Here is an 18,890-nt window from a genome sequence, read left to right as displayed (position 1 = left end):
GCCCTTTGTACTCAAAGAATGCAGCAGTTCAGGCAGGTGCTTCACTCTAGTTTTCTAGAGCAGCAATAGGTCATAAAAGTGGCGCAGATCACATCACCAGCTTCCTTGGAATAAACTTTAAATAAGCATTTTCTATATAGTGACCCAGAACAACGTTAACAATTTCATTAATTGCTACCATCTAGATATAACACCTACTACCTAAATTTAACCACTGTAGCAGTCAGTGTTAGGACCCTTGTTATTTATTTAAATGCACTTTTATTATACAAATGCACAAGGCTTGATCAGTAAATTTGTGGATGACACAAAATTGGAAGCTGATATTGATAGTGAAGAAGTTTATTGTAGATTACAAGAGGATTTTGATCAGTTAGGGAAGTGAACTGAGGAGTGGCAAATGGACTTCAATACAGATTCATGTGTGTTGATGCATTTTGGAAAGTCAATCCAACATAGGACTTGTGCTCTGAATGGTAGGGCAGTATAATGGAACAGAGTGACCTAGAAGTACAAGGTACATTTGGTGAGACTGCACTTGAAATACTGTGTACAGTTTTGGTCATCTTGTTATAGAAAAGATGAGGCTAAACTGGAAAGACTGCAGAAAAGATGTATAAGGATATTACTGGGACTGGAGGACCTGAGTTATAGGGAGAGCTAATTCTTTATTCCTTGGAACATAAGAGAGTGATGGATGACTTTGTCGAAATGTTTAAAATTATGAGAAGTAACAGTCTTTTCCCCAACGTAGGGACATAGATTTGGGGTGAGAGGGCTAAGTTTAAAAATGATCCTTTTGGGCACCTTTTCCATGCAGAGGGTTATGAGTGTATGGAATAAGCTGCCTGGGGAGGTGGGTACAATTATATCATTTAAGAAGAGCCTGGATAGGATGAAGGAGCAGGGTTTACAGGAATATAGGCTTAATGCAGGAAATTGGGACAAGCTCAGTGGGCACTACAGTCGGCATGAAATTGTTCGGCCAAAGAACTTTCATCCATGCTGTATTGCTGTACCTCAGCCATGCTGTATTGTATGACTGTAAAGAACAAGTTGTGTGGAAAATTTTTGATTGAAAGAAATTTGACATAAAAGTTTTGGGGTAAAAGCACTATTTTTAGTGTAATTAACGAAGTTGTAATTATAGAGTTAGTGAACGCTTTTAAGATTGCTAAAGGTTTGAACGGTTGAATATTGTTTCTACAGATTCCCAAATTAGTAACAAGGTTGTTAGATCGGCATTATTGGAAAAACAGGAAGTAATGTTAAAAGTATGACTTGTTCAGTAACCAGACAGAGACAGCTTACAAGTTAAAAGGAATTAAAAAGCTTTTTTCCCCCTAGTTACCTAATGAAGTAAAAGGCGTTATACCCTAAAAGCACAGTTGTATTTGTACAGTAGGAGTCCTTTTGTGCAGACAGAGCTGAAATTTGTAAGTGTAAGAGCATAAATGCTCAAAGCAGGTATTCAAATGCTGTTTGAGGTATTGGTGAGGGAAAGATGGGACCAAAGTCAAGAAAGAACAGAACTCAAATGCAAAATTATGAATTGCATAAGGAAGGTGATTATTTTGTCCTCTTGTCCATTTTCAAAGTAAATAAAATCCCTGGATTCAGGTGCCACATGAGTCCCAATGTCATCTCGGATGATGAAGGAAATGTGATTAAAAGTTATAATTCATATTTGAACTGGAAAATAGAAAACCTTTCATTGATGTTGAGTGTTTATCAAAGTAAGCAATATCCATGTATGAGAATTCTTTTCAAGATTAGCAGATATCATTTTCAAGTTGATAAGCACTCTAAAGATTTGCGAATGTATTATGTCTGTGTGTGGCCTTGACCATCAACCTCATGAACATTGCCTTTTATAATAATGGCCATTTCTATTTTGCATGCTGACCACTTCAATTATTGTTGTTATGGAATGCACTTTTGTGTACTAAAATCAAATCGAAAAATTTAATCTGAAGCGGAGAAAATTACTATATGTTCTGTGGGATGAATGAAAAGTGAAAGAAAAAAGTACGTATTCATTGTGTCACTGACTTGCTGCTTTTTACAACAGTGGGAAAATATGAAGAAAGTTTGAAAAGAAGAGACATAACCCCTAGATATGTGCATGCTGACCTATGATAACTTACAGCTTGACATTATTGTTCTCATTGATAACTTGTGAATATTTTTAACAGCAAAGAAACCTGGCTGTGTGGAATCTGTTTTGTTTCTCCTGTCCATGCTGCTTTTTCACTTTCTTTTATTTTTTTTACTTTTTCATCTCTTGTTATGCCAGAGGTACATGAAGAACTTGCTTGAGCTCACTAGTAGAGTCTTGAACTGTTTCACAGTTGTACTTTGGCTTCAGTCTGCTTCATGGAAATTAGTTATATTAATATCTTTTAGATAGGATACATTTAATATTTTCTTTCTATGTGCATCTTTTGAATGAAGGGACAAATCCTGATATAATTAAAAGTGAAACGAAATATTATAATAAGTAAATGGAATTATTAGCCATGCCAGTTAGGTTAAAATAAACAAGGAACTGAGCCTTTGAGGAGCTTCCTCAGGGAAATGCAGGATGAAATTCCATAGTCAGTACAAACAATATCATGCCATGCTATTGTCAAAGGACTGAAAATTGGCCAATAAGTGCTTATTTTCAAAAAGAAAGTATATTCAATCTATAATTTTCATTTATACCTTAGTTGATTTAATTTGTTCATTGAAAATAATTAAATATCTAGATGATAGACACTTGCAGTTTAGAGGGACATGAGGCAAATGGGATTATTTCATTTATATTCATTTTATTTCACTTTTAATTATATCAGTATTTATCTCTTCAACCAAAATATATGCATAGAAAGAAAATACTCTAATTGAAAATCTAAAAGGTGCTAATGTAATTTCCAGGTAGTGGCTGAAAGCTTAGATAGGAATCTTGGTCGGCATAGATCAGTTGGGGTGAATGGTGTGTTTCTATGCTGTATGAGTCCATGATGAGAACATTATCAGATGTTAGCCTCAATATTTAGAAGGAAATTCATGTTTGAGAGCCTGTAGAATTCTTTGAGGAGATGACAAATTACTGGATGCGTAAAATGCACGTGTACATTAAATTTCAGATGCCCTTTGCTGAAGTGTCTCACAGGACTTCCTATTAGGAAGGGTTTAAAAAAATTTTAGAAAATAAATATGCTAACTTTTAAGGCAAATCATGTTGGGTGCCACTGTGATCAATTGTATCCTAAAAATTCCCCACAATTTACTAACATCCACTTTTCACTTTTAATGCAGTTTTCTCTAATCTGCTTGGCAAGACATTCTTGTAGTCAGTAATATATCGTGTCTCAATATAACTTTTGATTACAAGGTTAACAACTCCTTTTGGTGCTTTTTAAAATTAGATGTTTTGTTCATGGATCTTAAAGGATAGTAAATGGATATGACAATTGAAGTCAGTGGTTTAATATGCACGTTTATCTTACATAAACTAAGCTTCATTCTTTTATTTCTTCTTTGAACAGCACAACTGCAGCTACAATGGTGCTTTCTAGTTGAAGTGCATAGTGACAAAGGGAGCTTTCACATAACTCTAATATTCCTTGGTTTCAGCAAGGTTTGGATGCTTTGTCCTTAAATTGTTTATCATGTATGGTTTTACTTGTATTACTCATTTTCCTCTTTTCTGTCTCCTGTTTGATATTAATTTTTTAACCTCCTTCAAATTTGCCTTGCTTTGAAGGCATGCCTTTCTCAAGATGTGATTGATAGACTGAAATTAGAGTTCATTGAACTAGAAGAAAGGGTAAATCTTTTCTTTTTATTTTCAAATTGTAGCATGCAGCTGGAGCAATGCATTACTGTCATCCTGATGAGACTGCTAACTAATAATGCTTTGGTTGTCTGTTGTGTTTGCCTTTTATCTTTCTGAAAAGTTATTGGATGTATCTTTTTAACAATGGCTGTAGCTCTAAAGAAACCAGCAGTATTGAACTGTACACTCTGATATTATAAGGAGACGGAAGGAGTATAGGATACTGTGGGGTAAACCTGGCAGGATTGGTTTCATATTTGTCCTGACAGATTTAACAGGATTTAATTATAAATGCTTCTGTTTTCTTATCTAACAGCCAATCAAATTGATGATCTGCTGATTGATGGGTGGGGTTCATCAATAACAAGAAGCCCAAATGAGGATCATTGAGATTGTCACGAACATTGCAGGGTTTGGGTGGGGGAGGTAGTGTGTGGGTTCTTGGATGTTGATAACATGAACTGATGGAGAAAGAGATTGAGATTGAGGAAATTAACTATTGAAGAAGGAAGGGAGTTGGAGAGGGCAAAGATTGCATGAGAGAATGAACTAGAAATAAAGACTTTGTTAGGTACATTTGGGTGCTGAAAATTCCACTCGAGGACTGGGAAGACAAGTGATTGATGGGTTAAGGATTTCTTGAAAGGTCAGCAGAACACCTTTTGCTTTGAGGAAATTTGACTGTTACAGTGTCATTTTTGGAAATGCATTGTAATTCAGAACAGTGGAAAATTAAATTTTATATCAGATTTATAACTGCTGAAGTGCTTGAAGTGTTGAAGTTAAAAGAATAAATGAGATAGACTATAAGATACAGGATCAGAATTAGGCCCCCCAGCCCATCAAGTCTGCTCTGCCATTCCATCATGGCTGATCCCGGATCCCAGTCAACCCCATACACCTGCTTTGCCATAACTTTTGATGCCCTGACCAATCAGGAAATGATCAGCCTCTGCCTTAAATATACCCACAGACTTGGCTTCCACTAGTCTGTGGTAGAGCATTCCACAGAATCACTACTCTCAGGTTAAAAAAAAAAATCTTCCTTATCTCTGTTCTAAAAGGTTGCCCCTCAATTTTGAGGCTGTGCCCTCTAGTTCTGGATACCCCCACCATAGGAAACATCCTCTCCACATCCACCTTATCTAGTCCTTTCAACATTTAGTAGGTTTCAATGAGATTTCTTTTCCCCCCGCCACCATAACCTTCTCATGTATTAACCACTTTGTTCCCAGAATCATACTTGTGCACCTCCTCTGGACTGTCTCCGATGACAACACATCCTTTCGGAGATATGGGGCCCAATATTGTTGACAATACTCCCAAGTGCGGCCTCACTAGTGTCTTATAAATGCTCAAAATTATCTCCTTGGTTTGATATTCTATTCCCCTTGAAATAAATGCCAACATTGCATTTTGTAGTCGTTTCCAGAAGCATCATGGACCCTGGTACCTGGGAGGCAAACTACCATCTGTGTTTCCTTTTCACATCCACAGAATTTCCTATCTGTCCTTTGACTATAGAGACCCCTATTACTGCTGGCATCCTCTTCAGTTCCCTACCCTTCTGAGCTACAGGGCCAGACTCAGTGCCATAGGCATGGCTGCTGTTGCATCCCTCTCTCTCTCCCCCCCCCCCGCATGATACTCAAAATAGGGTACGTACTGTTGATGTTGTTGAGGGGGATGGCCGCAGGGGTGCTTTCGACCTTCTGACGTTGCCTTTCCTCTCCTGACAGTCACCAATTTATCTGTATCCTGTAATCTTAGTGTGACTACCTCCCTGGAACTCCTGTCTATCACTTTCACTTTCCCTAACAAGCCGAAGATCATCGAGCAGCTGCATCTTGATGCACCTGGTGCAAATGTGGTCATTGGCGTGGCTGGGAGTCTCTTGGAAATCCCACATCTGACACCCAGAACAGAGCCCTGCCTCTGTAGATATACCCCCTATTCTCTCAAGATTTAAATAAGATAGAAGAGGTGATGTGAGCTTTGACAGGGATTTTTATATTGAGGTTGAACAAAGTAGACAGGATGGTAGAATATAATTGAGGAATAACTTTTATCCATGTAGCATCTTTAACATAATAAAATGGCATAGTGCTTTATAAGAGAATGTTCAAATACAAATTGACTTTGAGATGCATGAAAGATATTAGATGGCTGATAGTAATTTTTTAATGTCTTTGAAATAGAGATTTATAAGAGCCTTAGGCACATATTTATAGCTAGGGTGCCTAAGGCTACATCCACACTACGCCGGATAATTTTGGAAAGGCCGGGTTCGAGTAAAAACGACGGGCATCCACACTAAGCGTTTTTCAAAATATCTCTGTCCACATTAGACAGATATTTGGGTGAATCTCCTCCTATTGGGCATGCGCAGGACACATAAAACAAGCGAAGAGGAAACGGTGTACTTGGTGCGCCTTTGTCCAGTTATAGAGTAGAAAAACTTAAAAGGAATTGCTCTTGGCTCTCGCGCAGGAGGACTTAAAACTAAAAAAAAAACAAATACTGGAGCGTATGGAGGCAACCGACAGGGAGTTCACGGACGGTATGACCCGACTGACGATGAACATTGAAAAACTGACTAACTCTATTGCATTAATAAAGCACCTTGTTAAATGTATAAAAACATGTCTGCATCAGTGTTATCTTGTATTTCCATACAATGTTTCATTAGGCTGTTACACATCTATTGTCAGAGAAGTACTTGCATAAATAGGTAAACCATCTTGGTTCTTGATCCTCCAAAATATTCTGCATGGAATTTAAGCTGGAGGTGGCGGAGGGTGTTTTCTGTCCTTACCTTCATACAAGCAAGGACAGAAAACAGGGGAAAGTGAGTATACTTATTTATTCAGTAAGTATTTGGTGAAAGTATTTGGTCAAAGTATTTGGTGAGTACATTTCTAACTCTTCTGACTTCAGTCTCGTTGCTGTCTGTTCTGAAATAGTTAGGTTCTGCAAAGCGCAGAATCAAATATCGCTGTGATTATTGTACGCGCTGGTATCAATTGTTTGGCGACAGTAAAGTAATAATAATAATAATATTTGAAGAAGAAAACAATGAAATGCTGCGCTGCCGCCACCTGTTGCGGCACGTCATGACAGCGGTTTTAAAAAACTCTGTTTACCATGTCCACACTGCAACGGATATTAGGCGTTTTCAGATTTATTCACTCTGGAGACCGTTTCTGAAAATCTCCATTTTCGGGGGATGAAAACGCCGTTTTAGTGTGGACAGAGGGTCAAAACAAAGAGAAAAAGCTTTGTTTTCAAAATTATCCGGCATAGTGTGGACGTAGCCTAAGACTTTTGTACAGTACTTCAGTAATTTTATGTATTGTACAGTACTGCTACTGCAAAATAAAACAAATTTCATGACCTATGGGAGTGATGATAAACCTTATTCTGATAAGGTCCCTATTGTGAACTGAGTATAGGAAGGGGCCAGGGAGAGGGGAATCATGGTTGGGTAAAGGGGAGGAGAGAGGAAAGGGAATTGGAAGCACTAGAGAGACACTCTACAATGATCAATAAACCATTTGTTTGGAATCCAATTACCTTGCCTGGTGTCTTATGGCTGCGTATGTCTGCACCCCTGCCACTGGCAGTCTTCTGCCACTTGTCCTGCACCGCTCCCAGCGCTCCACCTTGCCATTCCCTTTGCTTCTGCCAGATTTACAAACTCACTCTTTTGCTCCACATTGGAAAAATACCAGACTCTGCAAGTCTTCAGCACCCTAGCTATATTTATGTCCTAAGGTTGCACAGTACTGTAGTTTGAGAGTTCAGCAGTTGAATGGATAGAGCATTGTAAATTGTAGATGCACAATTAGCCAGAATTGGAGAGGGTCAGGGATAAGGATGAGACTGTAAAAGATTTAAATCCCAGGTAGTGTATTTTAAATTTAAAACATTTCTGGATTGGTTAGTAAACACATTCAGACCAATAGAATGGAATGTGTATGAATCAGGATATAGGCAGTAGAACTTTGGATGAACTTAAATGTTGGATAGAAAGGTGATTAGGAAAACATAGGGACATTCTTTTATTTTCAATAGCAAATGGTTTGAAGCAGAATAGAGATGAAGAATTGGTGTTTATGATGGCAGTGTCATTTGGTTTGAAACCTTCCTTGTTATCATACAGAAAAATCCAGTTCTGCATGTGGTGTTAAGATAGCAGACACCAGTAATGTTGAAATGAAACTCCCTCATCAGCTCTCAGCATGTATATTCTTCTCATTGAAGCACCAGTAAATACTATTGTAGGTAAAAACTTGTTTGGTTGGACTGATCATAGAATCAGTAGGATTTTTGTTTGCTCTTGTCTATATAAAAACAATAACAACAGATATTCCACTTTCATAAAGGGAATCTTGAAGTAGCACAGTACAGATGACCTCTCTCTGACACTTGCCTTGACAAACTGAGCGAAGATTATACCCTACCATTAGACCTGACAGATTGGGGGACCGATCACCTGAGCTCCATCTGCAAAAAGTGGAATTTCCTGGTGGTCAATCATTTCAATTCCTATCCTCATTCCTGTTCCAACGTGTCGTTCCATGGCCTCCTCTTCTGCCATGATGAGACCACTCTTAGGTTGGAGGAACAGCACTCATTTTCTGTCTAGATAGCCTCCAAGCTGATGGCATGAACATTCATTTCTCCAACTTTCAGCAATTTCTTTTGTCACGTGACCGGCAACAATGAATATAGAAATGAGTCAGGTTTTGTAAACAAATAAACACCTATTAAACTCTGCTCAATATCAGTAAAAAGATAAACAAATGAAATCCTTAACTGGAAGTAAACTGCTATGCGGCCAATTAACAAACCGCCAAACTCAGTACTCAGTCCTTAAAGTGGTAAATGCGAGCACAGTCTTAAAGTGGTAAATTAGAACACAGCTCTTAGAATGGTAAATTTTAAAGTCCAAGAGATTTATACAGTCAATTAGGAGAGACTTTCCTGAAGTAAAGAATTCCTTGAAGACGTGACGTTACTATCGATCCTAGCCGGAACCTGCCTTGTCTGCAGGATTCACGACGACTGAAATAAAACAGTTTAAAGGCACTGACCTTTTTCTCTAGAATAGACTAGCTACTGCACAACCTTTTCTGCTTTAGGAGAGGTTATCTCATGCAGATCACTCTTTCTTGAACGAATTCAATAATGGTCGATCCTCTCCAATACCGCCAAACGATATCAGCGTTTCTTGACTCCTTCAGGTTCTGTACCTTAGTAATGTCTTCACTCTCCAACACTACTGAAAAGATACATCAACAAATCTGGCAGCTATTGGTGAAACTGCCGGCTCAACACTTCTGTACCTTGCAATAGACAGTAAAACTCTGTTTCAAAATTAAACTGCGTCATAAGGCAAATACACAACATAGCGAAGTATCTCACTGACGATTTAAACTGAAAACTAACTGCGTCACCAGGGTTCTACCCTTATATACCTGGTGAGAACAGGTCATCACGTGACCTCACACCGGCGGGAAAATTACATCGTGTGACCTCCGCAAGACCATTACATCATCCTCATAAGACAGTCATAAGATATCCATGAAGTATGTAACACTTTCCCCTCCCTCTGCTTCATTTCCCCACTCTGGCCTCTTGTGTCTTCTCGTCAGCTCTCTATCACTTCCCCCTGGTGCCGCTCCTCCTTCCCCTTCTCTAATGATCCACTAACAAATTTCACATCACATGCCAGTGATAATAAACCTGATTTTGATTCTGATTCCTCTCTTCTCAGACTCACTCTCTAACCCTTTGCCTCTTCCAGTTATCACCTCCCAGCTTCTTACTTCATCCTCCCCTCCCCTGCCCACTTGTCTTCACCTATCACCTTCTGGCTTGACCTCCTTCCCCTTGCCCTACCTTCTTATTCTAGCATCTTCCCTCTTCCTTGCCAGTGCTGATGAAGGTTCTCAGCCTGAAACTTCGACTGTTTATGCATTTCCTTAGATGTTGTCTGACCTGAGTTCCTCCAACACTTTGTGTGTTGCTCTGAATTACCAGCATGTGCAGGATCTCTTCTGTTTATGATTTGCTGCCCCACCATTTTGGTCAGCTTCTACTGAAAATGTTTCAGAGGCAGATTTTGTTTCTATCCTATTTATAGATTTAAAATATCACTGAATGGAGAATTATTAAAATAATAAAGAAAATGATAGAAGAAAATCATGAAGAAGGGGCAGGAAAAGATGCAGTGACCTTCCAGCAAATCGTTTTTATGAATGTCAACTTGCTTTTGGCATACACATTTTCCTGTAAATAGACTTGATTAGTTCAAATATGTATTGCTTTACTGAGCCTGCTGGCTAAGCATTTCCACCCCTATTTGAATTTGTTTCTACCTTGTATTGATTGTCTGCACACAAGGGAAAAATAATAACTTGCAAGGTGAGATGGAATTAGAGATATCAGACTTTGCAGATCACACATATCTCTAATGAGGCAGAAATATATTTTATGTCACTGGCCTTCTTTCAAACACCTTATTGAAAGAAGATCTTCACAGCAGAACTGGCTGGGTTCTTTGGAAGAGGTGGGAAACTTGGGGACCAATAACTTTATTTATGTAGTATTTTAATGTAGTGAGTTATGTTAATGTGCTTCACAGGGTGTAATTGGATAAAATGGGCATTAGATAGGATTTAAAGGGCATCTTCTTGTTTTAAAAAAAAAGAGAACTTTAAAACATTTATTCAAGAATTCAGGATTTAGCTGAAGGTATGACTGTCAGTGGCAGAATAGTAGAACTATAAGAAGCTAGAATAGGAGATATTCAGAGGTTTTGCAAGGTTGAGATTATGGAGATGTGATGAAGAGTTTTGGATTTAGCTGAAGGTATCACTGTCAGTGCAGAGTAGTAGAGCTGCAAACAGCTAAAATAGGGACATTCAGAGGTCTTGTAAGGTTGAGATTATGGAGAAGTGAAGAATTAAGGTATACCTCAGCAAGAGCAAAGAAGGGTGGATAGTTTTGTGAAACTCCTGAAGTTCTCCCACTTGATAATGCATGAAAACGGTCTTGGCAGATCTCCAGAGAGCAGCATGCACTTACTAATAATATTCACTCATCTGCGAACTAGCTTATAAGGACTTAAACATTTCCAAAGTAGATGGTCCACATTGGTTGAGCACGGAAGGCATGCATTTCCAGGAAATTTGGATGTTTCCAGTAGGACATCTCATTTTCCCTCAGTTGATAAATGCCTGGTCTGAAAGAGCCACTTACCAAACATAGTATATAATATGCAATTCCACATATTATGAGAGATCTTGGGTATTAGTTTTCAATAAGCTAATTTCTTGACCAATCATGGAAATAAAGCCATCAATGGAGAGAACAAAGCAGATCATTTCACTGGAGAGCTGATGCCATTCTAAACTGAACAATGCTACTATGGGTGTCACATATTTGGCACTGTCAGATAAAAATGTAGTGCAAATATAGACACAATTTACATTAAAGACTCTAGCAATATTGATAGGAAGTTGGCTGGTGTTCCTTCAGGCACAGACTCTAAACACTGGAATTCCCTCCCTAAGTATTTGCATCTCTGAATTTCTCATCATTTCTTCCATTAAGGCACACCTTTAAACCATATCCTCTAACCAAGGATTGAGAGCATCCTAATATTTCAGTTATTGTCTTATTACACTGTGAAGTTGTTTAGTATTATTTAAACATATTTAACAAAATTCATGTAGTTTGGATTTTTGTAGTCCATATCAAATAAGCAACCATGATTTTTTTTTCTTTCTGTCACTTGATGCAGGTTGCAGCTCTGCAAGAAGAAAAAGGTAGTTTATTAGTAGAAAATCAAGCTCTTATGGAACGACTCAATCAGTCTGATTCTATTGAAGATCCCAACAGCCCAGCAGGACGTAGACACTTTCAACTGCAAACCCAGTTGGAACAACTTCAGGAAGAGACTTTCAGGTAAATGTAACAAGATTCTGTTAGTCTGAAAGCTAGACAATCGATCTCTAGAGAATCACCAACTGGGATTTTTGTGCCTGTGCACCACTGCACAGAAATTAAGAATGCATTGGAAGTCAAATATATGTACGGCTGACCTCTTGCTGCATTCCTTTTCTGGGTGTTCAATAAGTTTTTTGAACTAAGTGATTAGTTGTAATTTGTAACTGGTCCATTGGCTTGTTCCAGTAGTTGCTATGTATTGCATGAGATACATGCAATACATAGCAACTATTTGGTTGAATTGGTCTAAAAGCCTTCATTAGAAGGGATTTTGTATTTGCCTCTCTTTATTTTTTGTAAATTTATATTTATAATTTCTTGCTAGTTTCAGACTTAGCGGTTTTTAAATAAGTTTTAAAAAATCCTATTGCCAATCTTGTATTTATTTATTCTGACTTAAAATATCAGAGACACCTACAAACAGTGAAAAGGCTATCAGAGGGCAATTGTATCTAAAGTCTGTCGATTTTAGTTCCTTGCTTCCTAATTGTAGGAAGCCTCACTGAGAGGCCAAAGTGAAAACAATGGCAGGACCTAAAGAGCAGTATGTCCTTAAAAAGCATAGTGTGATTTAGAGGTAGCACTAGAGCAAAGGTTCACAACCTTGGGACCCTCGGTTAATGGTAGGGGTCTATGGCATATAAAAGGGTGGGAACCCCTCCACTAGATGTATTCTTGAGGCATGAGCTGGGTTCGCTGTGGCCCAGCCCATTGTTTTGCTAATTACCACCATCATGTCTAATAAGGTACCAAATAGAAAAAAAAATCTACATGTTTGAAATAAATTAATAATTATAAAAATAATTCCTTGGCTAGGGGTGTAGCAAGTTTTGATAGTGAAAGTGCAGGGTGGACACTTTCCAGCCATAAGTTTTTTCGTCTACCAGTTTTAATGGAATTAAGTTGTTTTAAAGAAGAGGCTTGAATAGTAATATTGTTTAAGGAAACTGCCTAAATTTTCATGGAATTTTAATTTTTGACAAATAGTGTATTCTGATATAGAACCTTAGAATACTACAGCATAGAAAACAGGCTATTAGGCCTTCTAGTCTGTGTCGAAATATTATTCCGCTAGTCCCATTGACCTGCATCCAGTCTATAACCCTCCAGACCTCTCCCATCTATGTATCTATCCAATTTATTCTTAAAACTTAAGAGTGAGCCTGCATTTGCCACGTCAGATGGCCTCGTTCCACACTCTCAACACTCTCTGAGTGAAGAAGTTCCCCCTAATGTTACCCCTAAACAAAAGTTTAGGGGGTAACGAATGTTTCCCCTTTCACCCTAAAGCCATGTCCTCTCACATTTATCTCTCCTAATCTAAGTGGAATGAGCCTATTCACATTTACTCTGTCAATACCCCTCATAATTTTGTAAACCTCTATCAAATCTCCCCTCATTCTTCTACGCTCCAAGGAATAAGGTCCTAACCTGTAACTCAACTCCTGAAGACCCGGCAACATCCTAGTAAATCATCTCTGCACTCTTTCAATCTTACTGATATCCTTCCTATAGTTAGGTGACCAGAACTGTACAAAATACTCCAAATTTGGCCACACCAATGTCTGATACAACCTCCCCATAACATCCCAACTCCTGTACTCTTGATTTATGAACGCCAGGATGCCAAAAGTCTTCTTTACAACCCTGTCCACCTGTGATGCAACTTTCAGGGAATTATATATCTGAACTCCAAGATCTCTTTGTTCCTCTGCACTCCTCAGTGCCCTACCATTTACTGTGTGTGTCCTACCTTGATTTGTCCTTCCAAAATGCAACACCTCACACGTGCCTGCATTAAATTCCATCTGCCATTTTCTGGCCCATTTTTACAGTTGGTCCAGATCCCTCTGCAAGCTTTGAAAGCCTTCCTCGCTGTCCACACCTCCAATCTTAGTGTCATCAGCAAACTTGCTGATCCAACTTACCACATATCTTGGAAATCTTTTAAATCAATTTGTGGTGAAAAGTGATGTATCCTTGAGTGAGGAAGTATTTGTCATAACAGTTTGTTGCTAGAAGGGGAATCCATGTAATTGCCCAAAATTCACTTCCACTATCATCAGTCCCACACATCCCATCCTTGTCCCTTATTTCTTATCTCTATACTTCCCAGCTGTAGGAAATAAAAGTGCAGGTGTAACTTAAGATCAGGGTGTACAATGTGCTATGCCTTTTTATTGTAAGTAGAGTGTTGACAACCTTCAATAAAGGACGTTTGTTCGTCACTCTGCATTTATTACTAAATAGGCAGTAGCAGGAAAGAACCTACTGATGCTACCTGGGTAGCCAGGACTGTACATTGCTGCTTGAGAGAATAGGAGTGATTCAGCATGAAGTAAATGTGGGTAAAAGTTTCTCTTGTTAGAGTAGTGATGATAGCAGGCAGTGGATATGGTAATTATACCAGTTTAGTTAGGAAAAATATGAGCAATCTCAACCACTTACCTTTCCTATAGAGTGAGTGCAAGTTTTTCTGAAGACTAGCTACATTGTCAAAGGTCAGGTTAAGGATACAAAACAAGTCCGTAAAGAGATTTATAAGGTAATAATGTTGCTGGTCGTATGGGCTGTGAAATATTTAAGATGTGGACAAGGAGGCAGAAAAAAATGTCCTGATGCACTTATTAATCCAGCATTATCAAAGAGAGATATATATGAAGCTACAGCTGTAGTCATGGAAAATGAGAATTTCCTGACTACTGTGCAAAAACTTGGGATGGCAAGCAATTGTATAATAAAACAGAAAATGCTGGCAATGCTTAGCAGATCGCGTAGGTCATGTGGAAGGAGAAACAGTTTTCCTGTTTCAGGTCAAAGATTTTTCATTAGAACTTGAAAGGAGAGAACTTAAAAATTTACTTATTTTTCTTTCCTTTCCAGTTATGATGAAGGATCTTCAAATTAAACTATTAGTCTTGTTTCTCTTTCCACATATGCTACTTTACCTACTGAGTCTTTCCAGTATTTTGTTTTTATTTCAGATTTCTGGTATCTGTAGTTTTTCCCCAGTTTCATTTTCAAGAGAATATATAACCTGGGGTAGAAGTGAAGTATGGTTCTCCGTGAGGTCAGGTATGGTGCTAAGTATAATTATAGTTGATAGCTGTCAGTCTAAAGATGTGAAGCTTGGTATGAAAGGAAACCTATACAGTTAAATGCATATTCTGCCTGAGAAGAGGTAAGTCAGCAGTTTGGTTTTATGCTAAAGATACTTATTAAAAAGTGGTATGAAGGGCTGTGGTGAAGCCTCATTACAGCTTCCTGCGCCTCCCCCCCCCCATCTGTTATTTATATTCGCCTCCTTGCGCCCCTACATTTGTCCTCATTCGGTCATTCACCTCGCCAGAAGGATTCCGAAATATATTTTAACTCATTTTCAGGATTTGGGCTTCACTGACAGGGGCCCAAATCCATAATTGCCAGGAGGTGGTGAGTTGCCTTTTTGAAGTCCTACACTCCTGATCAACTGTTGCTGGGGAGGGAGTTCCACTATTTAGACCAGTGAAGATGAAGGATTGGCAACATATTCTCATGTGAGGAAGATGCGCAATTTGGGTGTGGGGGTGGGGACAGAAACTCCAATGAAGGGAATTTCTTTATTGTTGCTTGTGTAATCTTTATTAATAAATATGTAGCATACTAACTAATAATTTTAGTAGGGCTAATTATACTAGATTTCTTAAAGTATATGAACATAAAGTATATAAGATTAACATTCAATTTATGTGATTATTTCAGACTGGAAGCGGCAAAAGATGATTATCGGATTCGTTGTGAGGAACTTGAAAAGGAACTTTTAGAGCTACGCCAACAGAATGAAGAACTTACTAGCCTTGCAGAGGAAGCCCAGACTTTAAAGGATGAAATGGATGTCCTTAGGTAATCTCACTATTTTGATAACTACTTTTCTCATATCTTCCGCTGTTCAGCTGTTGTGTTACCTTCAGTGATAATTTCTATCTTTTTCTTTGTTTCCTTGTAGATTATTTCCTCTAGTTTAATTTCCTTGGCATATTTTTTGTTTTAAAGATGCTTTACTTACAGAGCTTTCTATTCTGGTCTTTCAGAAGGAATATTCTTTTTCCCTGCATTCTTAAACATATTTCAGTTATTTGCAATTCTGTACCGTACAATGATAAGTACACCTTGGTTTCTCAGCAAAATCTTCTGCCTACTTGCTAAATACCAAATCCAGTACTATCTCATCTTCGGTAATTTGCTTGAAATTGAAAAAAATCATCTTTGTTTAACTGTTTGCGCTTCCATTTCTCCCCTGAATTTGTCTCAGGGAGACAAATTCAACCTACAAAGTTGAAACAAACACGAGAAAATGTGCAGATGTTGGAAATCTAAAGCAACACACGCAAAATGCTGGAGGAACTCAGCAGATCAGGTAGCATCTATGGACAAGAGAAAGCAGTCGACATTTACTCTTATCTATAGATGCTGCCTGGCCTGCTGAGTTCCTCCAGCATTTAGTGTGTGCTGCAAAGTTGAAATTCCCTTTAATACATTTTAATCCTATAATAAATATAAGTAATCAGTAATGCCACGAGATGTTCAATATCTGAGTATCAGCAATGTTTCTGTGTAATGTAGAAGCATAAATAGGAAACCTTGGATGGTTATTCTAATTCTATGTTATATATTTGCTGCTTTCAGAATTTTTCAGGCATTTTTGAAGTTGTTTGAAAAGCTATATTGTACTTTATTATTGGGGAAAAAACTGGCAATGCATTTGACAAAGAAAATTAATTCAGTGGTTTAGTATGTCTTAACATGAAAGTATGCTATATAAATAAAAACATTTTCTTCCAGACATTCCTCTGATAAAGTGGGTAAATTGGAGGGCATGGTAGAGTCATATAAAAAGAAATTGGAGGACCTGGGTGATTTGCGTCGCCAGGTGAAACTCCTTGAAGAGAAGAATACTATGTACATGCAAAATACAGTCAGTCTAGAGGAGGAGCTACGGAAAGCAAATGCTGCACGAGCTCAACTGGAAACATACAAGAGACAGGTATGAAATTACAAAGAACCTTGAATATATGGATTAGAGGCAGGAATAAAACACATTTTTCTTGAGCCTGCATTGCCATTCAGTAAGATCATAATTGATCTTGTGCCTCAATTATATTGCCACCTGATTATTGGATTGTCTGTTTACATATGTTCAGAGACTGAATATTTACATTCTTCTTAAGTGGTGATTTCTAGAGATTTGCAACTTCGTGGCAATGAATATTTTCCCAAATAGCCTTTTCTCTAGATTTTGATTCACCAAGAGGATACTGCCTACTTGGCATCTACTCTGTTTGTCACATGTATATCGAAACACCCAAATACACAGTGAAATTCTGTCAATGACCAACTCAGTCCAACAGTGTGCTTGGGGCAGCCTGCAAGTGTCACATGCTTCTGGTGCTAACAAAACATGCCCATAGCTTATTAATCCAAACCTGTGTGTCTTTGGAATGTTGGAGGAAACCAGAGCACGCAGAGGAAAGCCACATGGTCATTGGGAGGACATACAAACTCCTCATTGGCAGCAGTGGGAATGAAACCCTAATTGCTGGTGCTGTGAAGTATTGTGCTAACTACTGAGTTACCAAGCTGCTAATTCCAGAACCCTGTGTTCTTCTAAACTTCAGTGAGTATGGATTAGGCTTCTTCAATAGCTCTTTGTAGAACTGCTGTCATTATAGAAAACATTCTTATAAATCTACAGAGTTCTGGGCCAGAATATCTTTCTACGGGAATAATTTAATAGTACTCCAAATGTGCTGTCAGCAATATTTCCTGAATTTTGTACTCCACCCCATGACAAAGGTCAATATACTACTTGCATTCTGATTACTTGCTGTACCTGCATGCTTATTCTCTACATCCTCTAAGTGATCACACCTAGATTATTCTGTACTGAAGTTTCACAATTTAAAAAAAATCTACCACTTTGTTTTTAGTGAGAGTGGAATCCACAAATTTCCCCTTTGTTCCAACTAACTCACTTAATCTATCTACTGTATGTACTTTTGCAGTCTTTGTATCCTTCTCACTGATCATTTTACTAGCCAGTTGTATATTTATATTATATTTAGATTATATTTTGTATTTTCCTGTTGTTCATTTATGTAAATTGTGAGTGCCCATTACAAATCCTTGTGCCATGCCACTAGTAAAAGCCTTGTCAAACTGAAAGGGAGCTACTGTGTCCCTTTCTTCATCCTTTAAGCAATTATGTTATACATATATTCCCCAACCTGCAGGGCTTTATTTTATCCAGTAAACTTTTGAATGACATCTTCTTAAAAGTCTTGTGAAAATCCAATCAGACAGGTTGTCCCTAGATTACAAACACCCGAATTATCTATGGCCTGTACATATAAACAAGTGTTTGGAGCAAAGAGCCTGTTACTGTGCTGTATGACTCTATGACTGACTAAATTTTAAGACTGTGTGTATCTGGGAGAGAGCTGGGTGATCCCAGTTTGCACTCGTGTCTTTCTCACTCATGGAAGCCCATGGAGGAGGGCAGATTATGTCCTGTTGAAATGAGCTTAGAGATATTATTTCAGTCAACAATGGACAGCATTTTAAGAAAAAAAGAACTGGCATTATTAGATTTACTGTTTCACAGCTCCAGTTACTTGGATTAAATGCTGAATTCATGTACTGACTGTTTTTCCTTGTGACATGGTTATTTTTCTGGGCGCAGGTTGGTAGCTTAATTGGCTATTATAAATTGTCTCTGGTGTGCAGGTGATTGGTAAAACCTGAAGTAAGTTGATGGGAGCTATGGAAAAATGAAATGGATTTGTGTAAAGGATTGCTTGATAGTCAGTCTGGATCTTATGGACAAAAATGTTTCCATAATATATAGCTCTATGACTGTAGCAGTTTAGTACTTATAATAGCAAGGGTAAGGCAAGAAAGTGCAAGAGATCACAAACAATGTGGGAACTAGTTTCAAAACATAATAATTCTGATAATAAGGTAAAAGGTGCTGACAAATTATAACAGGTTTACCAGTCCTAAAACGAGAGGAACA

General features: G+C 38.1%; 1 protein-coding gene across 7 annotated transcripts in view; it reads left to right on the top strand.

The window, feature by feature from the left end:
• The window catches only part of LOC140196685 (protein Hook homolog 3), a 103,584-nt gene that overhangs the window by 50,507 nt on the left and 34,187 nt on the right, over positions 1-18,890 (top strand). For all 7 annotated transcript variants that reach the window (XM_072256309.1, XM_072256307.1, XM_072256306.1 and 4 more), the window contains exons 9-11: positions 11,634-11,797; positions 15,581-15,721; positions 16,661-16,862. In XM_072256309.1, the coding sequence (XP_072112410.1) occupies positions 11,634-11,797; positions 15,581-15,721; positions 16,661-16,862 (507 nt within the window). The remainder of the gene's footprint in view (positions 1-11,633; positions 11,798-15,580; positions 15,722-16,660; positions 16,863-18,890) is intronic.

This window comes from Mobula birostris, chromosome 4, assembly GCF_030028105.1.
Source record: "Mobula birostris isolate sMobBir1 chromosome 4, sMobBir1.hap1, whole genome shotgun sequence".
Classification (NCBI taxonomy): domain Eukaryota; kingdom Metazoa; phylum Chordata; class Chondrichthyes; order Myliobatiformes; family Myliobatidae; genus Mobula; species Mobula birostris.
Note: the sequence above shows the minus strand (reverse complement) of the source record. Positions and strands in the feature narration are given on the sequence as shown.